We start from the raw sequence: 19,842 nt of genomic DNA, 5'->3' as shown, positions 1-19,842 counted from the left end.
TCATAGAGATCCACCTGCCTCTGCCTCCTGAGTGCTGGAATTGAAGGTGTGCACTACCACCACCTGACTTGCATGTATACATTTTTAAAATATGCTTTAAAAGTGTTGGTAAATAGGACCTTAGGAGTGGAAAGTAAGCAATGTCAACACAGCATTAGCGAGAGATGTCTGTTTATACAAATGTCTTTACATTAGCAAGTGATGTCACTTTACACAAACGCGTTTACATTAGCGAGTGATGTCAGTGTGCACAAACATGTTTAGAGAGATTATTGTTTTTCAAACAGCTAATACATAGGAAGATAGGAAGGATAGTGGAGAAATGTATAAAGAAAACATTTCTTAAAAAAATTCATTTATTATGTATACACACACCAGAAGAGAGCACCAGATCTCATTATAGATGGTTGTGAGCCACCATGTGGTTGGTGGGAATTAAACTCAGGTCCTCTGGAAGAGCAACCAGTGCTCTTAACCTCTGAACCATCTCTCCAGCCCAAATAAAACATTTCTACTGAATAAAAACATCATGAAAATAAATGTAATTAAAACTCTTAAAGGTAAAATTTTATTTACATATAACTTTACATATGATTTTATTTGCATACAAATAGTTAGAGTCAGTTGCTACAGGAATCTTTGTCTTCAAGTCTGGAAATAAAAGCTATTAAAAACCTACTGAAAGGCATGAATTTTTAAACTACAATATGTCTGAATGAATGCCAATTTTGAATGTGTGGCTACGGGAGTATGTGCACTCCCTGCTAACTCCTAAACATTTGGGTCACTTATGCTAGCATCCTCAGTATGACATGGCCAGTGCATTGCTTCTTCTCTGGGCTGGGCAGATGGACAACGTTTTCCTTGACCTGCCTTGGAAGAGGTAGGTTGTTCATAGACTGTTTCCAGGACCACGGATGCTGCCCCTCACACATTCTCTAAGAGGGATCACTTTATCAGCCTGTCTAGCTCAGACCATCCTCAAATCGTGTCGGCATGGAAACAAATATAGGTAGGTGTCTGTCACTATCAACAGCGAGTAGAGTCTACCAGATACTGTTAAGGTTTGAATCTACAGTGTCCTCCAAAGGCTTACAGCGACTGACTCATGGGTGCTCTGACTTACCAATAGGTTATTCCACTGATGGGCTCAGGCTCACAGTTTGATGGCCTTGTTGGGAGGTGGTGAAAACTTAAGAGGTGGGTTTAGTTATAGGAATCACTGGAGACATGCCTTTGAAGGGTGTCTTGTCACTGGTCCCTGCCTGTCTTCCTTTCTCCTGTCTGTCATGAGGTGAAGGCGCCTCAGTGCATGCTGCCCATTGTGAACTGTCCCTCACTAGGCCGGGGCCAGAAACAAGACACCATGGGCTGAGATCCTGAGGCTGTGAGCCAAAATCATTCTTTCTGTCTTTAAAGTAGTTCAGGGAGGAGAAACTGGCATCACAGGCATGCTCAGCGACACCAGAGCAGCAGAGCGACACAATGACCTGGTCTAGAGAAGAAAGCCAAAGGCAGCAAGACTCTTGCTGTCTAGCGCTGAGCCTTTCTTCGTGGGACCAGGCTCCCACATTTGAGTCCTTATTTTGCATTCAATAAAGTAAGTGTCTTGTTACAAATCCCTACATAGTACCTCCTGCCTGTGCTCCTGGGCATGAAAGGGTAGTTCCCTTCCGATTTCCATGGTCTCATGTAGCCATCCCTTTTCCTGCTGTTAATAATTAACATGGCCTCGCTGATCCCCAAATTCCACTTTCACTTTCCTTAAATGGAAAGTCACTTCAAGGAGGTGACATACATAGTTTTGGTACCACCTCAAGCCATGGGGTTTTGGGAAATACTTCTGGTTTTGGCCTTCCTTGAAAAAAGTTGGGGACAGGAACAAACGTAAGTGAAGGAGAGCATCTTCATTCTATAGTTTGTGTGAGGGTGGTGTGGCTGGTAGTCACCAGACTGCGGACTTGACGGCACTGGGCTCCTCTGAGGCACCAGGTGTGCGGCTCATGTGAATGGGAAAGTCTTGGGATCGCTGAGGTCAGTGGATGGCTAACCCACGGAGGGCTGAGATCAGTGGATGGCTAACCCACGGAGGGCTGAGATCAGTGGATGGCTAACCCACGGAGGGCTGAGAGTAGTGGATGGCTAACCCACAGAGCGCTGAGATCAGTGGATGGCTAACCCACGGAGGGCTGAGATCAGTGGATGGCTAACCCACAGAGCGCTGAGATCAGTGGATGGCTAACCCTCGGAGGGCTGAGATCAGTGGATGGCTAACCCACGGAGGGCTGAGAGTAGTGGATGGCTAACCCATGGAGGGCTGAGATTAGTGGATGGCTAACCCACGGAGGGCTGAGATCAGTGGATGGCTAACCCACGGAGGGCTGAGATTAGTGGATGGCTAACCCACAGAGCGCTGAGAGTAGTGGATGGGTAACCCACGGAGGGCTGAGATTAGTGGATGGCTAACCCATGGAGGGCTGAGATTAGTGGATGGCTAACCCACGGAGGGCTGAGATCAGTGGATGGCTAACCCATGGAGGGCTGAGAGTAGTGGATGGCTAACCCACGGAGGGCTGAGATCAGTGGATGGCTAACCCATGGAGGGCTGAGAGTAGTGGATGGCTAACCCACGGAGGGCTGAGATCAGTGGATGGCTAACCCATGGAGGGCTGAGATTAGTGGATGGCTAACCCACGGAGGGCTGAGATCAGTGGATGGCTAACCCACGATTGTTTGTGCGGTCACTCATATTGCTGTTCCACCCAAACTTAACCATGGGATTATGTGTATATACAAGCACGTGAATTATTTTCCTTTTTGTTTTGTATTTGGTGCTTAGCTTCTTTGTGTTTCTTATGATTTTGCTGTAGTTAAGCCACAGTTACTTGGGGATCAGCTCCTTTTTTAAATGAATTAGTTTATTTTAATTTTTTAAAAATTTTATATACCATATTTTGATCATATTCTTTCAGCTTTCCCAATTCCTCCTGGATCTTCCCCTACCTAACTTCATGTTCTTTTTCTCACATAAAAAACAAACAAGCAGTAGTGTCGGAACTAGGGTCAGCACCAGGGCTCCCATGTTTGAGTCGAGAAAGGTTCTGAATTCTTTCATCACTGTGTTGACCCTACTGAAAGACGGCTCCTCGCTTTTCCTGAAAAGTAACAAAGTGTATCATGAACAACATGGAAATGAATCACTTAATGGATAAACTGCTTGATTCAGCAACTACCTGTTGAGCACGCAGTATGTGTCAGGCAGTGAGGTGTAACAGGGGGAGGAGCAGGTGAGAGCTTTGCCATAGTGGGAAGTCGGGCACTAAACGATTGACCCACTGATTGCATCAGCAAGGATGGGGCAGGGTAAAGTTGTGTAAGAAGACGTAGAAGTCAAAGGGCAGAGGTAAAGGGTCAAGCCATGCACGTACCTGGGGAAAGCATGCCAGAGGAACCTTCCTGCCTCGCTGCAAGCTCAGGATCCTCTGCTGCTGTTAAAGAGCATACAAAGATGAGATTCTCCACATGGGCACACTATGTGGCAGACACGTCAGGGAGGACCAGAATGTGTATGAGGGAGGACCAGAATGTGTATGAGGGAGGACCACCGCCAGATTTAAGGGCTTTGACGCTCAGCATGCCACGGCTCACCACTCTGTAACACACACGATGGGTACAACTGCTGAGCACTGAAACCGTCGCAGCCTTTAGCTCCAAAGGCTTTGTCTCATTTCAAAATTCTTAGTAAGTTCACTTTAGAAGAGTGGTGGAAAGTTTTAATGCTGGAAACAAACAGGCTGTTCTCCTTCAGTCTGGCTAGCCCGGTGACCCAGGACAAATGAGCAGCAGTTTGCTGGTCCTCAATGGGAGCAATAGTGACACCCTCTGAACCGAATGTGGTAGCCACACAGTGAGTGACATATATATATATATAACATGCTGAGAACGGCACAGTGAGTCACACAGACACACACACACACACACACACACACACACACACACGTGTGTGTGTAAAACATGCTGAGAATGGAGCCTGCTCATAGGAAAGTTTCAGTAAATGAATCTTATCACCCACTTTCATTTTGTGTCTGGCTAAGCACATACCTCAGATGAGTAGGCTTACAGGTTCCTCAACTGATCCGCAAATGCCTCCAAATCACTTTTGCAGGAAAACTGCCAGATTTGGTAAAGGTCTCAATTGCTGACTAACTTCATTGCTACGAAAGACTTGCTGATTGGTGAAACTCATAACTTAAGTTTATAATATAACCTAAAATATAATCATATAAGTTAAGATATTCCACCACTGGTAGGTGCCTGCACTGTCTCAGTCGGGTGTGCATGTGTCCCTCTCTGCTGGCAGTGTCACACACCTTGTGCCCCCCGAGGTAACATTTCTAAGATGGCTTTCTCTCATCTGCTTCAGCGAGTGTCGTTCTTTCTTGTTGGCAGTGTGCTGATGTTTTCTAGACATGTTTTTATTTAGCACACCACAGAAACAGTGTGAAGTACAGTGTCACCAAAGCTGTTACGTCTTGGCCTGTTTCAGCAGATTCACCGTTTCAGCACCAGTGGTCTTCCGCGTCGGAGTGTCAGAGAATGTCATGGTCCAAGCCCACGGCCACTCTGATGCCTTTGATGCAACCATCTCTGTAAAAAGCTATCCTGATAAAAACGTCACTTACTCTTCAGGCTCTGTTAATTTATCACCAGAAAATAAATTCCAAAACGCGACAATCTTAACAGTATGTATTTTTGTCTTTCTTTTGAAAATATACAGAGAGAATATTTTTGGTAGCATGTATGTGTTTTGAACATTGACAGAGATCTTGCATCGGTTTACCATTGCGTGAGTATTAGATGATTATCACCAACTGATAACAATCTGAGGTTCACAGAATTCTTTTTCTAAAGGATTTATCTTTTACGTGGGTGTGCCTGTGTGAGTATACATGTGTGCATGTTCAGGTGTCCAAGGCTAGAGGGTGTTGGTCCCCTGGAACTGGAGGTGGTGAGTGGTCACGTGGGTACTGGGGACAGAACTCCAGGTCCTCTGCAAAACAGCAAGTGCCCTTAACCGCTGCGCCATCTCTTCAGCTCCTGAGTTGAACGATATTCTAAACAGAAAATTGTGTTTGCTTTTTGAGCAATGGATGTAAATGTTAACATTTTTATTGGGAAATAAAATTGTCTCAGCTTGGAAACATTTGGAGATGTTTAGAAATGCCTATGAAATTATCACTAAAAATAGCAAAGAAACAAAACATGCATGCTTTTAACACATCTATGAGAATTATTACAAACAGAAGAGAAACATAAATGCTTTTAACAGTGGTCCAGACCTCAGTAGTCTATGGTTATATGTACTGCCCCAATCTTATAAAATTATTGTTTTCGTTTATCTTCTCTCAACAATTCATGACTCCCTCCCTGCTTCCAAAGAAGATGGTACATGGGGAAGGAACTTGGGGGTGTATGGGGGTGGTGGTCTCATGTTAGACCAGAACTCTACCACTGTGCTACAGCCCAAGTGAAATGATTGGTTACTGCAGTGAACAGCTCTCACTGATAATCAGCAAGAGAAACAGCATGTTTAAGTAAACACTTTTTTAAAATGACATTCCAGGCAGGGGATATACACCTCAGTGGTGGAGTGCTTGCCTGGCATGTACAAGGACCTGAGTTCAAGCCCCAGTGTCACAAAGACTCATTTTAATACAGATTGTTTGCCAAAGTGCTTGCAGCCCTTCTTACTGATAGCAGCAAACAAGAAAAATGAGAGAACCTCACCTTTGGCTTGAGCTGGTTTTTGGGAGCCTGTTCCCCATGCTGGGTCGCCTCGCCCAGCCCAGCCTTGATGCAGAGGGAGGAACTTGATCCTACCTCAACTTGATGGGTCATACTTTGCTGACTCCATGGGAGGCTTGCCCCTTTCTGAAGGGAGACAAAGAGAAATGGGTGGGAGGTGGGGGGGGGGGGTAGATCAAAAGTGCAGGGAGGGAAAAGGAGGAAAGAAGAGACGGGAAACTGTGGCCGGTATGTAGAATAAATGAAAAGATTTAATAAATGCTAAAAAAAAGAAAGAAAAGAAGAGGCTCTGTGGCTCCAGAGAAAAAGATATCTCTCTACAGTGAGAAGCAGATAAGGAAAGTAGCAACGGAAACATACAAAGGGCCTACAGTTAGGCTTCTATGCATTTATTTAATACTTTTAAGGTTTTATTATTATTTTAAAAATCTTTAAATTAAAAAATTCTTTCTTTGTGTGTTTGTGTGTGTGCCTTATATGCACTGTGTACATGCAGGCCCTCAGATGCTAGAAGGGCCAGTCAGCTTTCCTGAAAACTGAGCTGCATGGTATGGGGGCTGGAAACAAAACCAAGGTCCTATCCAGATCCTCAAATACTGAGCCATCTCTCTAGTCCCTATTTTAGATTTTAAATATCTAAAAACCATAGATGTAAGATTTCTGCTTAATTCAAGTATTTATGTATAGATAGATACTTGAAATATTTATATGTATTCACGTTATAAAATTTTTTATTGCACTGTAAACAACAAAAAGTCAATGCTGTGAATCTTCCATATCTTTCATTATTTAAAAGTAATAGTCGGGTAGTGGTGGCGCACACCTTTAATCCCAGCACAGGGGAGGCAGAAGCACAGGGCAGGCAGAAGAAGCAGGTGGATCTCTGTGAGTTCGAGGCCAGTCTTTTCTACAGAGCTAGTTCCAGGATAGGCTCCAAAACTACACAGAGAAACCCTGTCTCAAAAAAAAAAAATAAAATAAAAAAAGTAGCAGGAATATATACTATTACTCATATTTGAGAAACGGTGGTCACATAGGAATTGCTCCATCATTGCTCTTGAGAATAAATGTTCTAATCTCTGTCTAAAAAAAAGTTTCCAATTGCTTGGTTTATGAAAATTTAAAGTTCATTACACAAACTACTATTTTCTCTGATCACCCTTTATGATGCATGGCAGCCACTAGCCACAATGCAAGTCAATTAAATGCAGCTGATGCAATACCTGAGCTCCTTGCTGGCACTAGCCTATTTAAGTGCTAGAGTTACCACGTGCTGGGACAGCATAGTTCCAGGACCCGTCCTTCACCACAGGGAATCCCACTGAGTCGTGCTTTCAGGGTCAGCTCAGGAGCTGAGGAGCATGGAGGAACCAGAAACTTTGGTCCATGAAGACTTAGCTTCATGTTGACACTGTAAAACATCTTTAAACCAATTAAATGTTTTGTCATAATCTTGTCTTTGAGTCCATAATTAAATCTTTTTTTCTTAGAATTTTTAAAACAGTCTTCTCATTTTACACAGCTATCCCCATTCCCACTCCCTCCCCTCCTACTGCTTCCTCCACCTTCCCTGCATCCCATCTCCCTATCCATGCCTCAGAAAGGGTAAGGCCTCCCATGGGGAGACAACAAAGTCAGACACTCCACTTGGAGGAAGATCAAGGCCCTCCCCACTATATCTAGGTATCCACTGATAAAGAAAGTTTAGACACCAGTTCAAGCACTAGGGATAAATCCTGGTTCCATTGCCAGTGACCCCACAGACTGTCCAAGCCTCACAACTGTCCCCCACTTTCAGTGGGCCTAATTTGGTCCTAGGCAGGTTTGCCCGCTCTCAGTCCAGAGTCAATGGGCTTTCACTAGCTCAGGTCAGCTGTTTCTGTGGATATTACCGTCATGGTCTTGAGCCCTTTGCTGTATTATCATTACTCCCTCTCTTGGGCTGGTCTCAGGTAGCTTAGTCCAGTGCTTACCTGTAGATCTCTGTCCTGCATCAATCAGTTGCAGGTTGAAGGTTCTATGATGACAATTAAGGTAGTCATCAGTCTGATTACAGGGGAAGATCAGTTTAGGCATCCTCTCCACTGTTGCTTAGAGTCTTATCTGGGGTCATCCTTTAGGATTCCTGGGATTTTTCCCTAGTGCTATGTTTTGTGATAGCCCTTTAACCACCCCTTCAATCAAAATACCTCTTTCCTTCTCTCCCTCACTGTCCTCCCATCTTAAGCATCCCATTTCCTCATGTTCTCCTCCTCCATCCCTTCCTCGCCCAGTTCCTTTTAGTAAATCAATTTAAACTGTGTTTTATACTATTGATCAATGTTCTTTGTAGCTATTCATTTTTGTTTTCAATACATTCTGACTGCAGTTTCTCTCTCGACTCTCCTCCAATCCCACCTCCACAACCTTCCCTTTCCCCCAAATCCACCCTCCTCCATTTCTCTTCAGAAAAGAGCAGGCCTCCCAGGGAGATCCACTGAACATGGCAGAGCAAGATTGGATAAGACTGGGGACAAACTATCACACTAAGGCTGCACAAGGCCACCCACTAGGAGGAAAAGGGTCCCAAGAGCAGGCGAAAGAGACAGAGGCACCCTTACTCCCCCTGGAGACCTACAAACATCAAGATGACAACCGTGATAGAAGCTCTAGTTTGTTTTTCAAAGTAGAGAAAGAACTCAGATGTCTATAATTCATCTCAGCACAGAAATCCTAGATTTTTACTGTTTTCAAATCTTTGTAATAATCTCCTAGCAGTTGATTTCAGTAATTAACTTTACCCCATGTTTCCAAACCCTTAGTTCTCAGAGAAATGCCCTTTCTTTGACTGCCCATGTTAACATATTCAGTGCCCATACCATCGAATATACAGGTGGTGATGGTAATCACATACCCAAACTGGAGAGGGTACATCTGTGCTGTGGGCACAGAAGCATGTGGTGTGATGTTGAGTGTGCAGGCCATCGGCCAGAGTCTTGCACACAGAGAATGGAGAAAACAATTCATGCAGAAGCCAATAAGGTGAAGGTTTCTCACTGTTCCTACAATAGCAGTTCTGTTCAGTATGTCTGAGGTTGAGGGTCCCAAAGAGATTTCCAACTACTTAATGCTAACACTTTATTACAATGTCAGACTATGAAGGGATTTTGGCAAAACTAATTTATTATTATTGTTCCTGTAGTGGTTTTAGTAAATTTTGTTGTTTGGTTATGTTTATGAGACAGATTCTTACCTTGTAATCCTGGATATACTTGAAAATAAGATCCTCTCTGCCTTAGTTTCTGTAGTGCTATACTGTGCTATTATTATTATTATTATTATTTATTGTTTTTCAGACAAGGCTTGGAAAGGAACAACCAAGAGTGGGTGAGAATGTTGCCACCTGCTAAGATAAAGTGTCATTGCCAGAACTGTTGATTTGACTCCAGCAAGACAATTTGACATACAAGATAGTAATCTCTGCCTGTAACAATATTCTAATAGCTTTGACTGGCCTAGAACTAGCAATGTAGACTAGCTTGGCCTTAAACTCGCAGAGGTCTGCCTTCCTCAGCCTCTTAAAATGCTTGGATTAAAGGCATGCACCACTACAACAGGATCATTATTATTCATTACAATTTCCTGTTATTGGGTATTTTGCCTACATGTGTATTTGGACACCACAGCATGCAATAACAAAGGAGAGAAGAGGAGGTAGGATTCCTGGAACAAAAGTCAGGTGATCTGAGCTGCCACTTGGGTGCTGGGAATGGAACTTTTGTCCTCTGGAAGAACCACCAGTGCTCTTAACTTCTGAGCCCTGTCTCCAGTGTCTCTTTAAAATTATGCAATGCACAAGCTCAATTTTGCAGCCAGGTGATGGTGATACACACCTTTAAACCCAGCACCTGGGAGGCAAAAGCAGGAGAATTTCTGTGAGGTCAAGGCCAGCCTGGTCTACAGGAATTAGTTCCAGGACATTTCCAAAGCTACTGAGAAACCCTGTCTCAAAAAACCAAAAACCAAGCCAAATAAACAAACAAAAAGCACGAACAAGCTTAGTTTGGTCTTCCAGTTTGCACTGGTTTTGTCTCTACAAGGTCAGCACGCTTTAGGACTTCACAATCACACTTTCACACCGTCATGTTTGTTTGTTGTTTTTCAGATTCAGGACAAACAGTTGTCTCAAGGACAAAGCTCATTTTCATATGTGTATTTGGAAGTCGTGTCAAAGCATTTTTCAAAATCAGAAAAACGGCCAATCCTCTATGACAATGGCTCTCTCTTCATCCACACTGACAAGCCTGTGTACACTCCGCAGCAGTACGGTAGAGTATCTGATGCTTCTTCCAAGGGAGAATGACATAAAGATGTGGAACTTTGAACATCTGAAATTGAGTGGACAGTTAGAGACCTTCTAATTTTGGTGGATGCTGATGATGTCCATAGTGAGGTGAATGGGGCTGTATGATAATCAATACATGTAACATGGGCACCTATATATTGATTTGGAAAGGAAAGACCTAGACAGGGTCAGGATGTTGTCACCAGCTCAAACAGTGAGTCATTGCCTGAATGGTTGACCTAACTCCAACAAGACGACTTCTTATATGAGATAGTAGTCTCTGCCTATAAGAATATTCTTAAGTCCTTATCCTACTGATGTATTTAATGTGAAGACATTTGAAAGATTATTAGCTTAAGCATCTTTGAATAAAGGCTTAGTCTCCGAGGCTTCCTAGGATAAAGGACCTTAGAATATTGTTGAGAGTCCTTCAGTTCTTCACAGCCTGGGTCCCACCCTCTTTCCCAGGTCCCTTCTCTGCTATGTCTCCTCAGCTGTGGACTCAAGTTAGTTGCTTTTCCTGCTACTTCTCACGCACATGGAGGTGGATGCAGTGTTACTTCTGCATAGTATGTTTTTATCTTTTTATTTGACTCAGTAACTCCTGCTCGTAGCATCCGCATTCACGGATCCCTTCAGGAACCTGCAACTGCAGCTTGGCCTGCCACCCCCAGCACATTTCCTCTCTCTCTCCTCCTTGTCAGTGCTAGGGATAAGTCCAGGGCCTCAAACATCCCAGGCAAGTGCTCCAGCACTTAGGAACATCCCCAGTCCTTTCTTTTGATGTCTCAATACTCAAAGGCGTGTCCTCTGCAGCACCTGCACCTCCGTACTCCTGGAAACCTACACAACTGTGTTTCTCCTCTACTAGAGCATCAGACGGCATGCATATCAGACTTGGTCACCACTCTTATCTCATTGTCTAGCACAAAGCAGGCATTGCATTCAGTCATGGCTTCAATACACAGATTTTATTGATCTTGCCTCTGATACGCTAAGATTAATATTCTAAATTAACTAAAAACTAGGTTAGAAACTATGCAAATAATAGTCACTAAAATCATAATGATAACATAAACATTTGTTACCTCTTTTATTCTGAGTCATGTGGAGACTCTGTCCTGTTTGTACCTGTGAGTGTACTGGGAGGTGACACTAATGTTCCTGTTTTATTAGTGAGGTTGTTAAGATAACTCAGAACAGGAAGAGGAAACACCAAGACAAGACCACAGTTTTGAAGTTCAGAACCTGTGATCGTTGGCTTTTCCACATGCTGCTAACAACTATTTCTTGACACCTGGACAGGGAAGGCAGGTTTGTCATAGACGTGAGGGACAATATGAGGGAATGACAGCACTGAAGGGAGGAGAGCACAGGATGTGGGCGACCTGCTCATCATACTGGCTTTACCTTGTTACCTGGTGAAACAGAATTTCCTGGGACATCTCCGTGGAGTTACACAGTATGGACCAAGAGTCGAAATGGTGTAGGGCTTAGGGCACTATTTCTGTTTTAGTGTGGGGACCAAGACTTGGCTATGACTTGAGTTGAAAACCCTTGAAGAAAGAAAATGTGTCACCATGCCCTAGCAGAATCAAAAGCTATACCATTATGTTCAGTCCAGAAGCAGACAGTGCAGCTTAGCAACTGAGCTCCGGTAGGCACCCTGATCCTCCAGATCTTTGGGTCTTCTGCCTCCTGTTCCATAGCTCTCCCTGATCTCAGGTCTGGGGTTGTGTTTTATTTGTACTGTTCGGTGCTGGGTAGCCATGGTCATGCACTCTCTGTATTTGGAGCAGTTGTGAGTCTGTGTAGACGACACACAACCCACATGGGGGAGATTTTAAAGGCCTTCTACACGCAAGAACAGCTATATACAGTGGCTGCTCATAGAGGAAAGCTCGGTTTTTCCCAGGGAGGACCCCCACAGCTGATCCAATCCTGAACAGTTAACCCTAAGCACATGCATAGGAACAACACTAAATAAACATGTGTGTATGTGTGTGTAAATATAACAATAACAAGCATGCAATTATCTACTAATGCATGTAATTTCAAAAAAAATAAAGACTTTAAGCTAAAAGATATTGAGCACAATAAACAAAGACAAGGAAGATATTTTAGGGGATCAGTTTCAAATTTATAGAGATTAAAAACTACAATGGTAGAGATGAAATACTTGAAATGTTCCACTAATTGTTTTCTGTGGACTATTTTATTGTTGAATTGCCCTTGTTTTTTGTTTTTCGAGACAGGATTTCTCTGTAACTTTGGAGCCTGCCCTGGAAATCACTCTTGTAGACCAGGTTGGCTTCAAACTCACAGAGATCTGCCTGCTTCTGCCTCCCAAGTGCTGGGATTAAAGGCATGCGTAACCACCGCCCGGCTAAAGATGTTTTTTAAAATATATATTAATCTTTGAGAATGTCACTCACTGTATCTTAAATCATTTTCACCCTGATGATGTTTGTTTTAAAAATTAGAATAGTCCTTGCTCAACAAGGTTTTTGATGATATCACTTCTTCTGCAGTAAAGGTTGGCGTCCTTTCACTGGGAGATGCCTTGGAGCCAGTTACACGGAAAACTGTCTTAACTTTCATAGTAAGTATGTGCTTAGTCCCGTGATGCCTCCCTCACAGACGGATACACGGAGCAGGGCTGTTCCCGTGCGAGAGCTTTCTTGACACATGAACAAACTCTTCCTGAGTGCTTGCTTGCGGTTCTGCTTCTCCATCCAGAGTTGAAGCAGGGCAGCTCCTCCCTGCACAGCGTCATCTCCTTACAACCCTGGCCTCCAGCACTGTGGCCAAGATAAATCTCTAGTCTTCCAAAATTACCTGGTTACAGGTATTACTTTATAACAACGAAACATGACATAAGGCGGGCACGTTTTTTTATTTCTCTAAAGGACCCTGAAGGATCAGAAGTTGACAAAGTACAAGGAAACAATCTTACTGGAGCTGTGTGTTTTCCTGACTTTCAGATTCCTTCTAACCCCAAGTATGTAAAAGTGTTTGTTAATAAGTTGTTTTATGAAAAAAAAAATGACCTGGAACTTTTGTTTGTGGGGCAGAGGAAAGGTTAAGTGAGCACCTGCTCTGACCAAGGAGAACACACATGTGGCTATGTGAAGCCTTCCAAAGGATGGTAGAAGTTAGGTCCACTTCTCAGCAAAACAGAAATGAATTCCAGATACCAGAGCACTGCCCAGCAGACCAGGAGTCTCGGATTCCCAGCACACCTTGAAAAGAGAATCCCTTAGATGTAGGTATTACCAGCCAGCTTCAGCAGATAGCAAAACCCTGCAATACATAGATCTCTCTCTCTCTCTCTCTCTCTCTCTCTCTCTCTCTCTCTCTGACACACACACACACACACACACACACACACACACACACACACAGAAAAAGTTCCAAAAATTTCCCACCCATTCTTTTTATAGAGAGAGCAATCAATTAAGAAGAGAAAACAATCTTCAGTTGTCCTTTTTTGCCTTTTCATCCTAACAGAGTGTCCATCTCTGGGGAGAAGGCGTTAGGTTATGGTCTACTAGGAGAGGAGAGCACTTATGCCTAGCAGGTGCAGAGATTTAGTCTAAATGAGTGTGTGTGTGTGTGTGTGTGAGAGAGAGAGAGAGAGAGAGAGAGAGAGAGGGAGGCTAGGAAATTTTGTCTTATTTGGCTTCACATGCAAGGATCTACAATCCCTGCCCTCAAGGACCATAGAGCAGGATGTCTCAGACACGGGCAGCTATACTGTACTATACTATACTATACTATACTATACTATACTATACTATACTGGCAGCTACACTATACTGTACTGTACTATACCATACCATACTATACTATACTGCACTATAATAACTATACTGTACTATATTAGACAAGGGCAGCTATACTATTCTATACTATACTGTACTGTACTACACTATAATGTACTATACTATACTATTCTATACTACATGATACTATGCTATGCTATACTATACTGTACTGTACTATACCATACTACACTGTACTACACTATACATAGCTACCGCAGACATTTCCAGTAGAAACACTTTAGAGTCACTTGTGTTGTGTCGTCTCTAAGGGAAATTGTATTTGGCTCATTTTGAAAACATATTCTGAAAATCATAGACTGAAGTTGGGAGGTTGAAATAATCTGGATGATTTAAAATTATACAATTTCTTAAAATGCCATAGGCTCCCTAGTGCAGAATTGAGTCTGCTATGTTATGATTCTGATTTCCCAGACGTCACCTCGTGCCAGCTGTCCACAGCAGATCACTGGAATCCATCAGACTCCACTCTCCCATCTTGGCAGCTTGGTGTCTGTTGTCCTCTATGCATAGAACACATTCTCCTTCATAGTTCTCTTCTCTGGGACATGGGAAAATCACACTTTGTACAAATGCCAACCCTGGATATGACGTAGTGTCCTCTTCACTCTCCACCTCCTTGTCCTGTGTATTTTCTTTCTTCTCCATTCATTGTTTGTTTATCACCCCCTCTTCATCTTACACCACAGGCTCCTTAAGATCAAGGCCCTTGTCTATAGTGTTCATTTGAGCTCAGCAATTCAGCATCCTCGGTCCTCGGTAAATACCTGTTGAGCAAGGACAATAGTCATGACAACCGTGCTATCTCCTCCATTGATCGCTTCCCCTATCTGCATGATGGATACGGTTTTTCTCTTTCCCCAGTGATGTGCAGCAACTTGTATGAATCAAACCTGCTCAGAAAATATGTGAGAATCTGAACTGGTGTGGATTGTTTGCTATAAAGTCTGCGGTTCTTCTGTCTTGACCTTTTTTAAAATCTCAGTGTAGTACTCACTAATTTTTTCTTTGCCTGTTTGGTTTTGGTTATGGGCCTTTGGTCTCTAAGGAAAGAGTTTCTCTATGTAGCCCTGACTGCCCTCACTGTGTAGACAGGCTCAGCTTGAACTCAGAGATCCACCTCCCAAAGTCCTGGGATTAAAGGCATAAGCTACCACTGCTCAACCTCACTAAATATTTTTAAACGAAGGTTGTTGGACAGGTTATTTTATTCTTTAAACAAGCCGTGCTTTGTTTCCAAATATAATTTTGCTTATATGAGGTGTGATTTACATCACTAGCATGCCGTCTTTCAAGACACATTAATCTAAATTTTTTTTGCTGTATTTTGAACTGAACATATATTCCTGGATTAAGTAAATTCTGAAATTCTTATTAGTTCTCCTAACAAAATTGCTATATTAAAGTCAAATATGTAGGAAAAGAATGCAATATGAAAAACTAATTGTTAAACAATTTATTTTATTTTTGAAATGTTCAGTTATGTCTATTTATTTTTGAAATATCTTTCCTCCAAACTTACTTAGGGTGTGTGTGTATTCTTACCTCTTCCAAACAGAAACTACTAGAGTTGATAAATTAAAACTCTTTGTTGCTCTCCATGATTTCAAACATCTGGTTTCCACAGATACGGTAGATGGACGATTCAGGCTAAATATAGAGAAGACACTTCCACCAATGGAACAACACACTTTGACGTCAAAGAACATGGTAATCTTCAATCTAAGACTCATCTATAGAACATTAGTTTTTTTCCCAGTAATTCTTTTCAGTAATGTAACTGATGCAAACCACTCCCAGGTGGGAATGAAGTCCTGGGCCAGGGTGGTAGGAAGTCCTGGTTCGGTATCTGGCCAGGGAGTCAGTGCTTGTTAGAGGTTGTTAGAGGGCCACGATGATGTGGAAGAGAATACCGTCGTGCGACTGTTTTAGAAGGATTTTATGTCTTTCACACCTCCTTCTCTCTCACAGATAAAGCCTTCAAAATAAGTCTCACGCCAGTAAGTGATCTGCAGCACGAAGTGGAAATTCAAGGTACTCTAATGCTTTGGTGGCTGTTCAGGAGTCTGGGATCTCCTTGCCTGCTATTTTTGAAGAAGCCATCTAGATTTATGGATTCATGTTCTTTATAATAGAAGTGGTACAGTCACCATGGGAACCTGGCTTATGGGGGATCTTTCTAGGCTCATGATTTTAGGAAAAATAAACAATTAGCGACACGTAATTAAGTCAACAAACGATTTAGTTGATGAGAGTATTGTGGGTCATATTGCAGGGACAAGACCTATTTTTAAGTATTATAACAACAGTATGACACTGACCACTCTTCCCTCACTCCATTTTCCCGCTCATAGATGAAGCCCAAGGCGTGAGTCTCCAGTCAACAGATTACCTGGAACAGAAAATAAGAGAACAAGGTAGTCCACAAATTGTATAGCACTGCGGTTACTGCATTCAAGACCAGAGCAGAAGACATGGGCTTTCCCTAATTGCAATGCAACGGGTGGGGAAAAGATGCTCGTGGAGGTTTAGTTCACCCCTCTAATGATCCTTCACGCAAACTCAGGATTTCATTGGCCAGATCCTTACCACGAACAAAGCAGTTCTTTATTATTTCCTCATCTAAAACTATCTAAAATGTTTGTTTTCCCCGAGTATCTGGTGAGGGAGTTCTTTGATGGTAGAGAAATTGATGCTTGAGATCTACGACTGTTGGTGGTAAGGACACGCGTATTGACATCGTTTCAGCTGCTACATATAAACATCCGGTGGTAAAGAAGTGTTGTTATGATGGAGCCAGACATAGTGAGCATGAAACGTGTGAGCAGCGAGCAGAACGTGTGAAAAAAACAGGCCCTAACTGTGTCCAAGCCTTCACTCAGTGCTGCACCATGGCAACTCAGATCAGAGCTAATGACACCTTTAAACATATCCACGTGTTGAGGAATCAGTGTAAGTATGGTATTTCCTGTCGGAACCTTCCAAACCTGTGTAAATTCTCCAAGAAAAGCGGTTTTCATGTTCTACTTACAATTAGAGTTGAAAGACAAATAACTTGCAATGCCCAGAAGGAAACCCTGTTGTGTATTTGGGGAACTGGAAACAGGATAGCACACTCAGAGAACACTAGTTCAGAGCCAAGACTCAGTGCCACGAAGGCCAGCTCATATGCAGACTCGAAGGAGATTCAGAATCTCCGGTCGATAAAAGGCAATGATTCTGTCTCATTACAGTCAGCAAAAGTTGAAATCTATTTCAGTGTTAGCATTAGTAGATGTTTCAGGATGAAAGAACTTTCTTAATGTTTCCAGAACTTCAGGACTCCTTTTCTATATCGTCTTTAAGAAAACAACAACAGAAAGATGCCTTCTAATTTTACTCTGAATATTTTTAATTATTTTTTTTATTTGGGAGATTTTGATATAATCACATTATTTCCCCCTTTTCCTTTGCTTCCTGCAAAACAGCCAATAAATCTCCCTTGCTCTCCTTCAAAATCATGCCCTCTTTGTTCATTGTTACATTCATATATGTACACATGTATATATGTTTATATACATATATGTTCTTAAATATAACCTTCTCCATCTGTACATTTACATGTGTGCTTTTGGGAATAACCAGTTGCCATTGAATGAGCAGTCAGTGTGCTCTTCCCTGGGGAAGACTTTTTCTCCCGCTCCCAGCATTCCTCTGATGCCTGTAGTTCTTTGTGTAGGGTTGGTTCCTGGTGGTCATTACCCCTCACTCTGGCATGTCTATTGTTGTGTCTTTGTTCAGCTCACATTGGGGGAGCCATGCTGGGGAGACTGTCTGGTACAGCCTCTGGCGTTGCTAGAAGACAACGTCTCACATCAAAACCTGATCCTCTGGCTCACAGCTGCCTATGACCAGATTGAGCCTTCTTCTAGCAGCTGAGAGCACCTACACTTATGTCACATACCCACACACAGACACATAACATACACATGACTGAAATAAAATAAATCTTTAAGCAAGAGTAAAGTGTCCATATAAGCATTTGGACTATGAGGAATATTGCATATTTTCTATATACACTTTATTTTTTATGCAACCCATCCCATAAAGTATGATCCCCAGTAACACAGGAGAGGAAACTGAGAATGGGAACTGGTGAAGCAGTGGTGTATCTAACCTATACCATTGTGAACATAATGGTGTGTCTAACCTATACCATCATGAAGAAAATGGTGTATCTAACCTATCCCATCATGAAGAAAATGGTATATCTAACCTATACCATTATGAACACAAAGGTGCATCTAATCTATACCATTATGAACACAATGTTGTATCTAATGTATATCACCCTGAACTCAATGGTGTATTTAACCTATACACTCTGAACCTGTTTTGTGTTCTTTTTATGGATTGAACTGAGCAAAACTGAACTGTTATAGAGAAAGTCTTTGATAAAAAAATCATATAACTGAGTTGTAATTTATAGTTATAAGCCTCAGGCCATATAGACACACACACACACACACACACACACACACACACACACACACACATTTAAAATACGATTCTCAGGTTTCTTTAAGAGGAGTTTTGTGGGGCTGAGAAACAAGACTCATAGTGGCTAGAACATATAAGTCTTTTCCCCAGGTGAGGGGCCATAGCCCTTAATGGTGCTGGTGTTGACACAGGCAAACCAGGTGAGACTAGCAAATAAAATTGGAAATAATGAGCATTTATTGGATGGCTTAGCTGTTTACCCAGCTGACAGTGAATATTACCTAAGGATCAACTGTTTTTATGGAATATGTGGAGCAACTATTAGAGTCACAATAACCCCTTCCTATCACCCACTAGGCTTCAAGAGCTCCGAGGTGGTTCAGAGAAACAATACAATGGGCCAGGTTTCAGATGCTCTTAAATTAAAAGCATGACTAAGAATATAGCATTAGATGAACATTATTTATCGTTACTGGCTTCTGTAGGTGAGGCTTCTGTTTATTTGGTGTTTCAGATTCCTAATGCACCTTGACACTTTCCATCTGAGCCCATCATAGCCATACAAATTTATTTTCTCTAATTATTGTGTTGTGTTTGTATGTATGGGTGTGCATGTATGTATGTATATTCATGTGTGATGTATTCGTGTGTGTGTGTGCACATACACAGATGGGTGTGCAACCACACATGTGGACGAAGATGTTGGGTGTCCTTCTCAATTACTCCCCACTTTATCTTTTGAGACAGGATCTCTCGCTGACCCTGGAGCTCCCTGATGTGGCTGGGCCACCTGGACAGTGATCTCCAGGGATCCTGTGCCCCTGCCTCTCCAGGGCCGGGAATGCAGATGTGCACTGCTGTGCCCCACATTAGCGTAGGTACTAGGAATCCAAATGCAGGTCCTTTGCTTGTACAGCAAACACTTTACCCATGGAGTGTCTCCCTGCTACTATTTTCCCTAATGTAAAGAGGGCATTTAAAAGAAATTAGGCATTATTAGGGTCATAATAATTTCTGTGACTAATGTTCTTCACAGTAGTGCATGATTTTTTCAATTTTAGTTCAAATTCCTTGAATCTTTTACTGAGGAAAAAAACGAGGCGATCTAACTGCATGGAATATCTAACCGTTAAACCCAGAAGACGGTGCTCACGGCACTGTGGCTGCCACAGTGAATGCTGACACGCTGCCCAGGGAGAGCTGAAGACTCAACAGCACACACTGCTGTGTGCCACCGTGCTGCCCACGTGCCCAGATGTCTGTAACCCTGTATCAGTTCACCACAAATGACCAGATGTGCCAGCAGAGCATGGGAGCCTCTAAAATGATACTGTGCCTATAAATATGTGTCAAAGCAGAATATTTGAATCAATAAAATATTGTCATCCA

At 42.5% G+C, this 19,842-nt stretch overlaps 1 protein-coding gene across 2 annotated transcripts; it reads left to right on the top strand.

The window, feature by feature from the left end:
- Positions 1-1,780: 1,780 nt before the first annotated feature.
- LOC121463001 (complement C5-like) lies at positions 1,781-19,842 on the top strand. 2 transcript variants are annotated; one of them, XM_041675016.1, is made up of 10 exons: positions 1,781-1,887; positions 4,547-4,742; positions 9,950-10,112; positions 12,661-12,731; positions 13,039-13,130; positions 15,602-15,684; positions 15,946-16,008; positions 16,329-16,391; positions 16,723-16,926; positions 19,515-19,842. In XM_041675016.1, exons 1-10 carry the CDS (start codon positions 1,823-1,825, stop codon positions 19,526-19,528), a joined length of 1,014 nt encoding a protein of 337 aa, XP_041530950.1. In that variant the 5' UTR covers positions 1,781-1,822; the 3' UTR covers positions 19,529-19,842. The 2 variants fall into 2 exon arrangements, with proteins under 2 accessions (XP_041530950.1, XP_041530951.1); XM_041675017.1 differs by having other exon boundaries at positions 1,786-1,887; positions 4,550-4,742.

The sequence above is a fragment of the Microtus oregoni genome, unplaced genomic scaffold (assembly GCF_018167655.1).
Source record: "Microtus oregoni isolate MIOR12 unplaced genomic scaffold, Mior012 000025F_ref0000491, whole genome shotgun sequence".
NCBI lineage: Eukaryota > Metazoa > Chordata > Mammalia > Rodentia > Cricetidae > Microtus > Microtus oregoni.
Note: the sequence above shows the minus strand (reverse complement) of the source record. Positions and strands in the feature narration are given on the sequence as shown.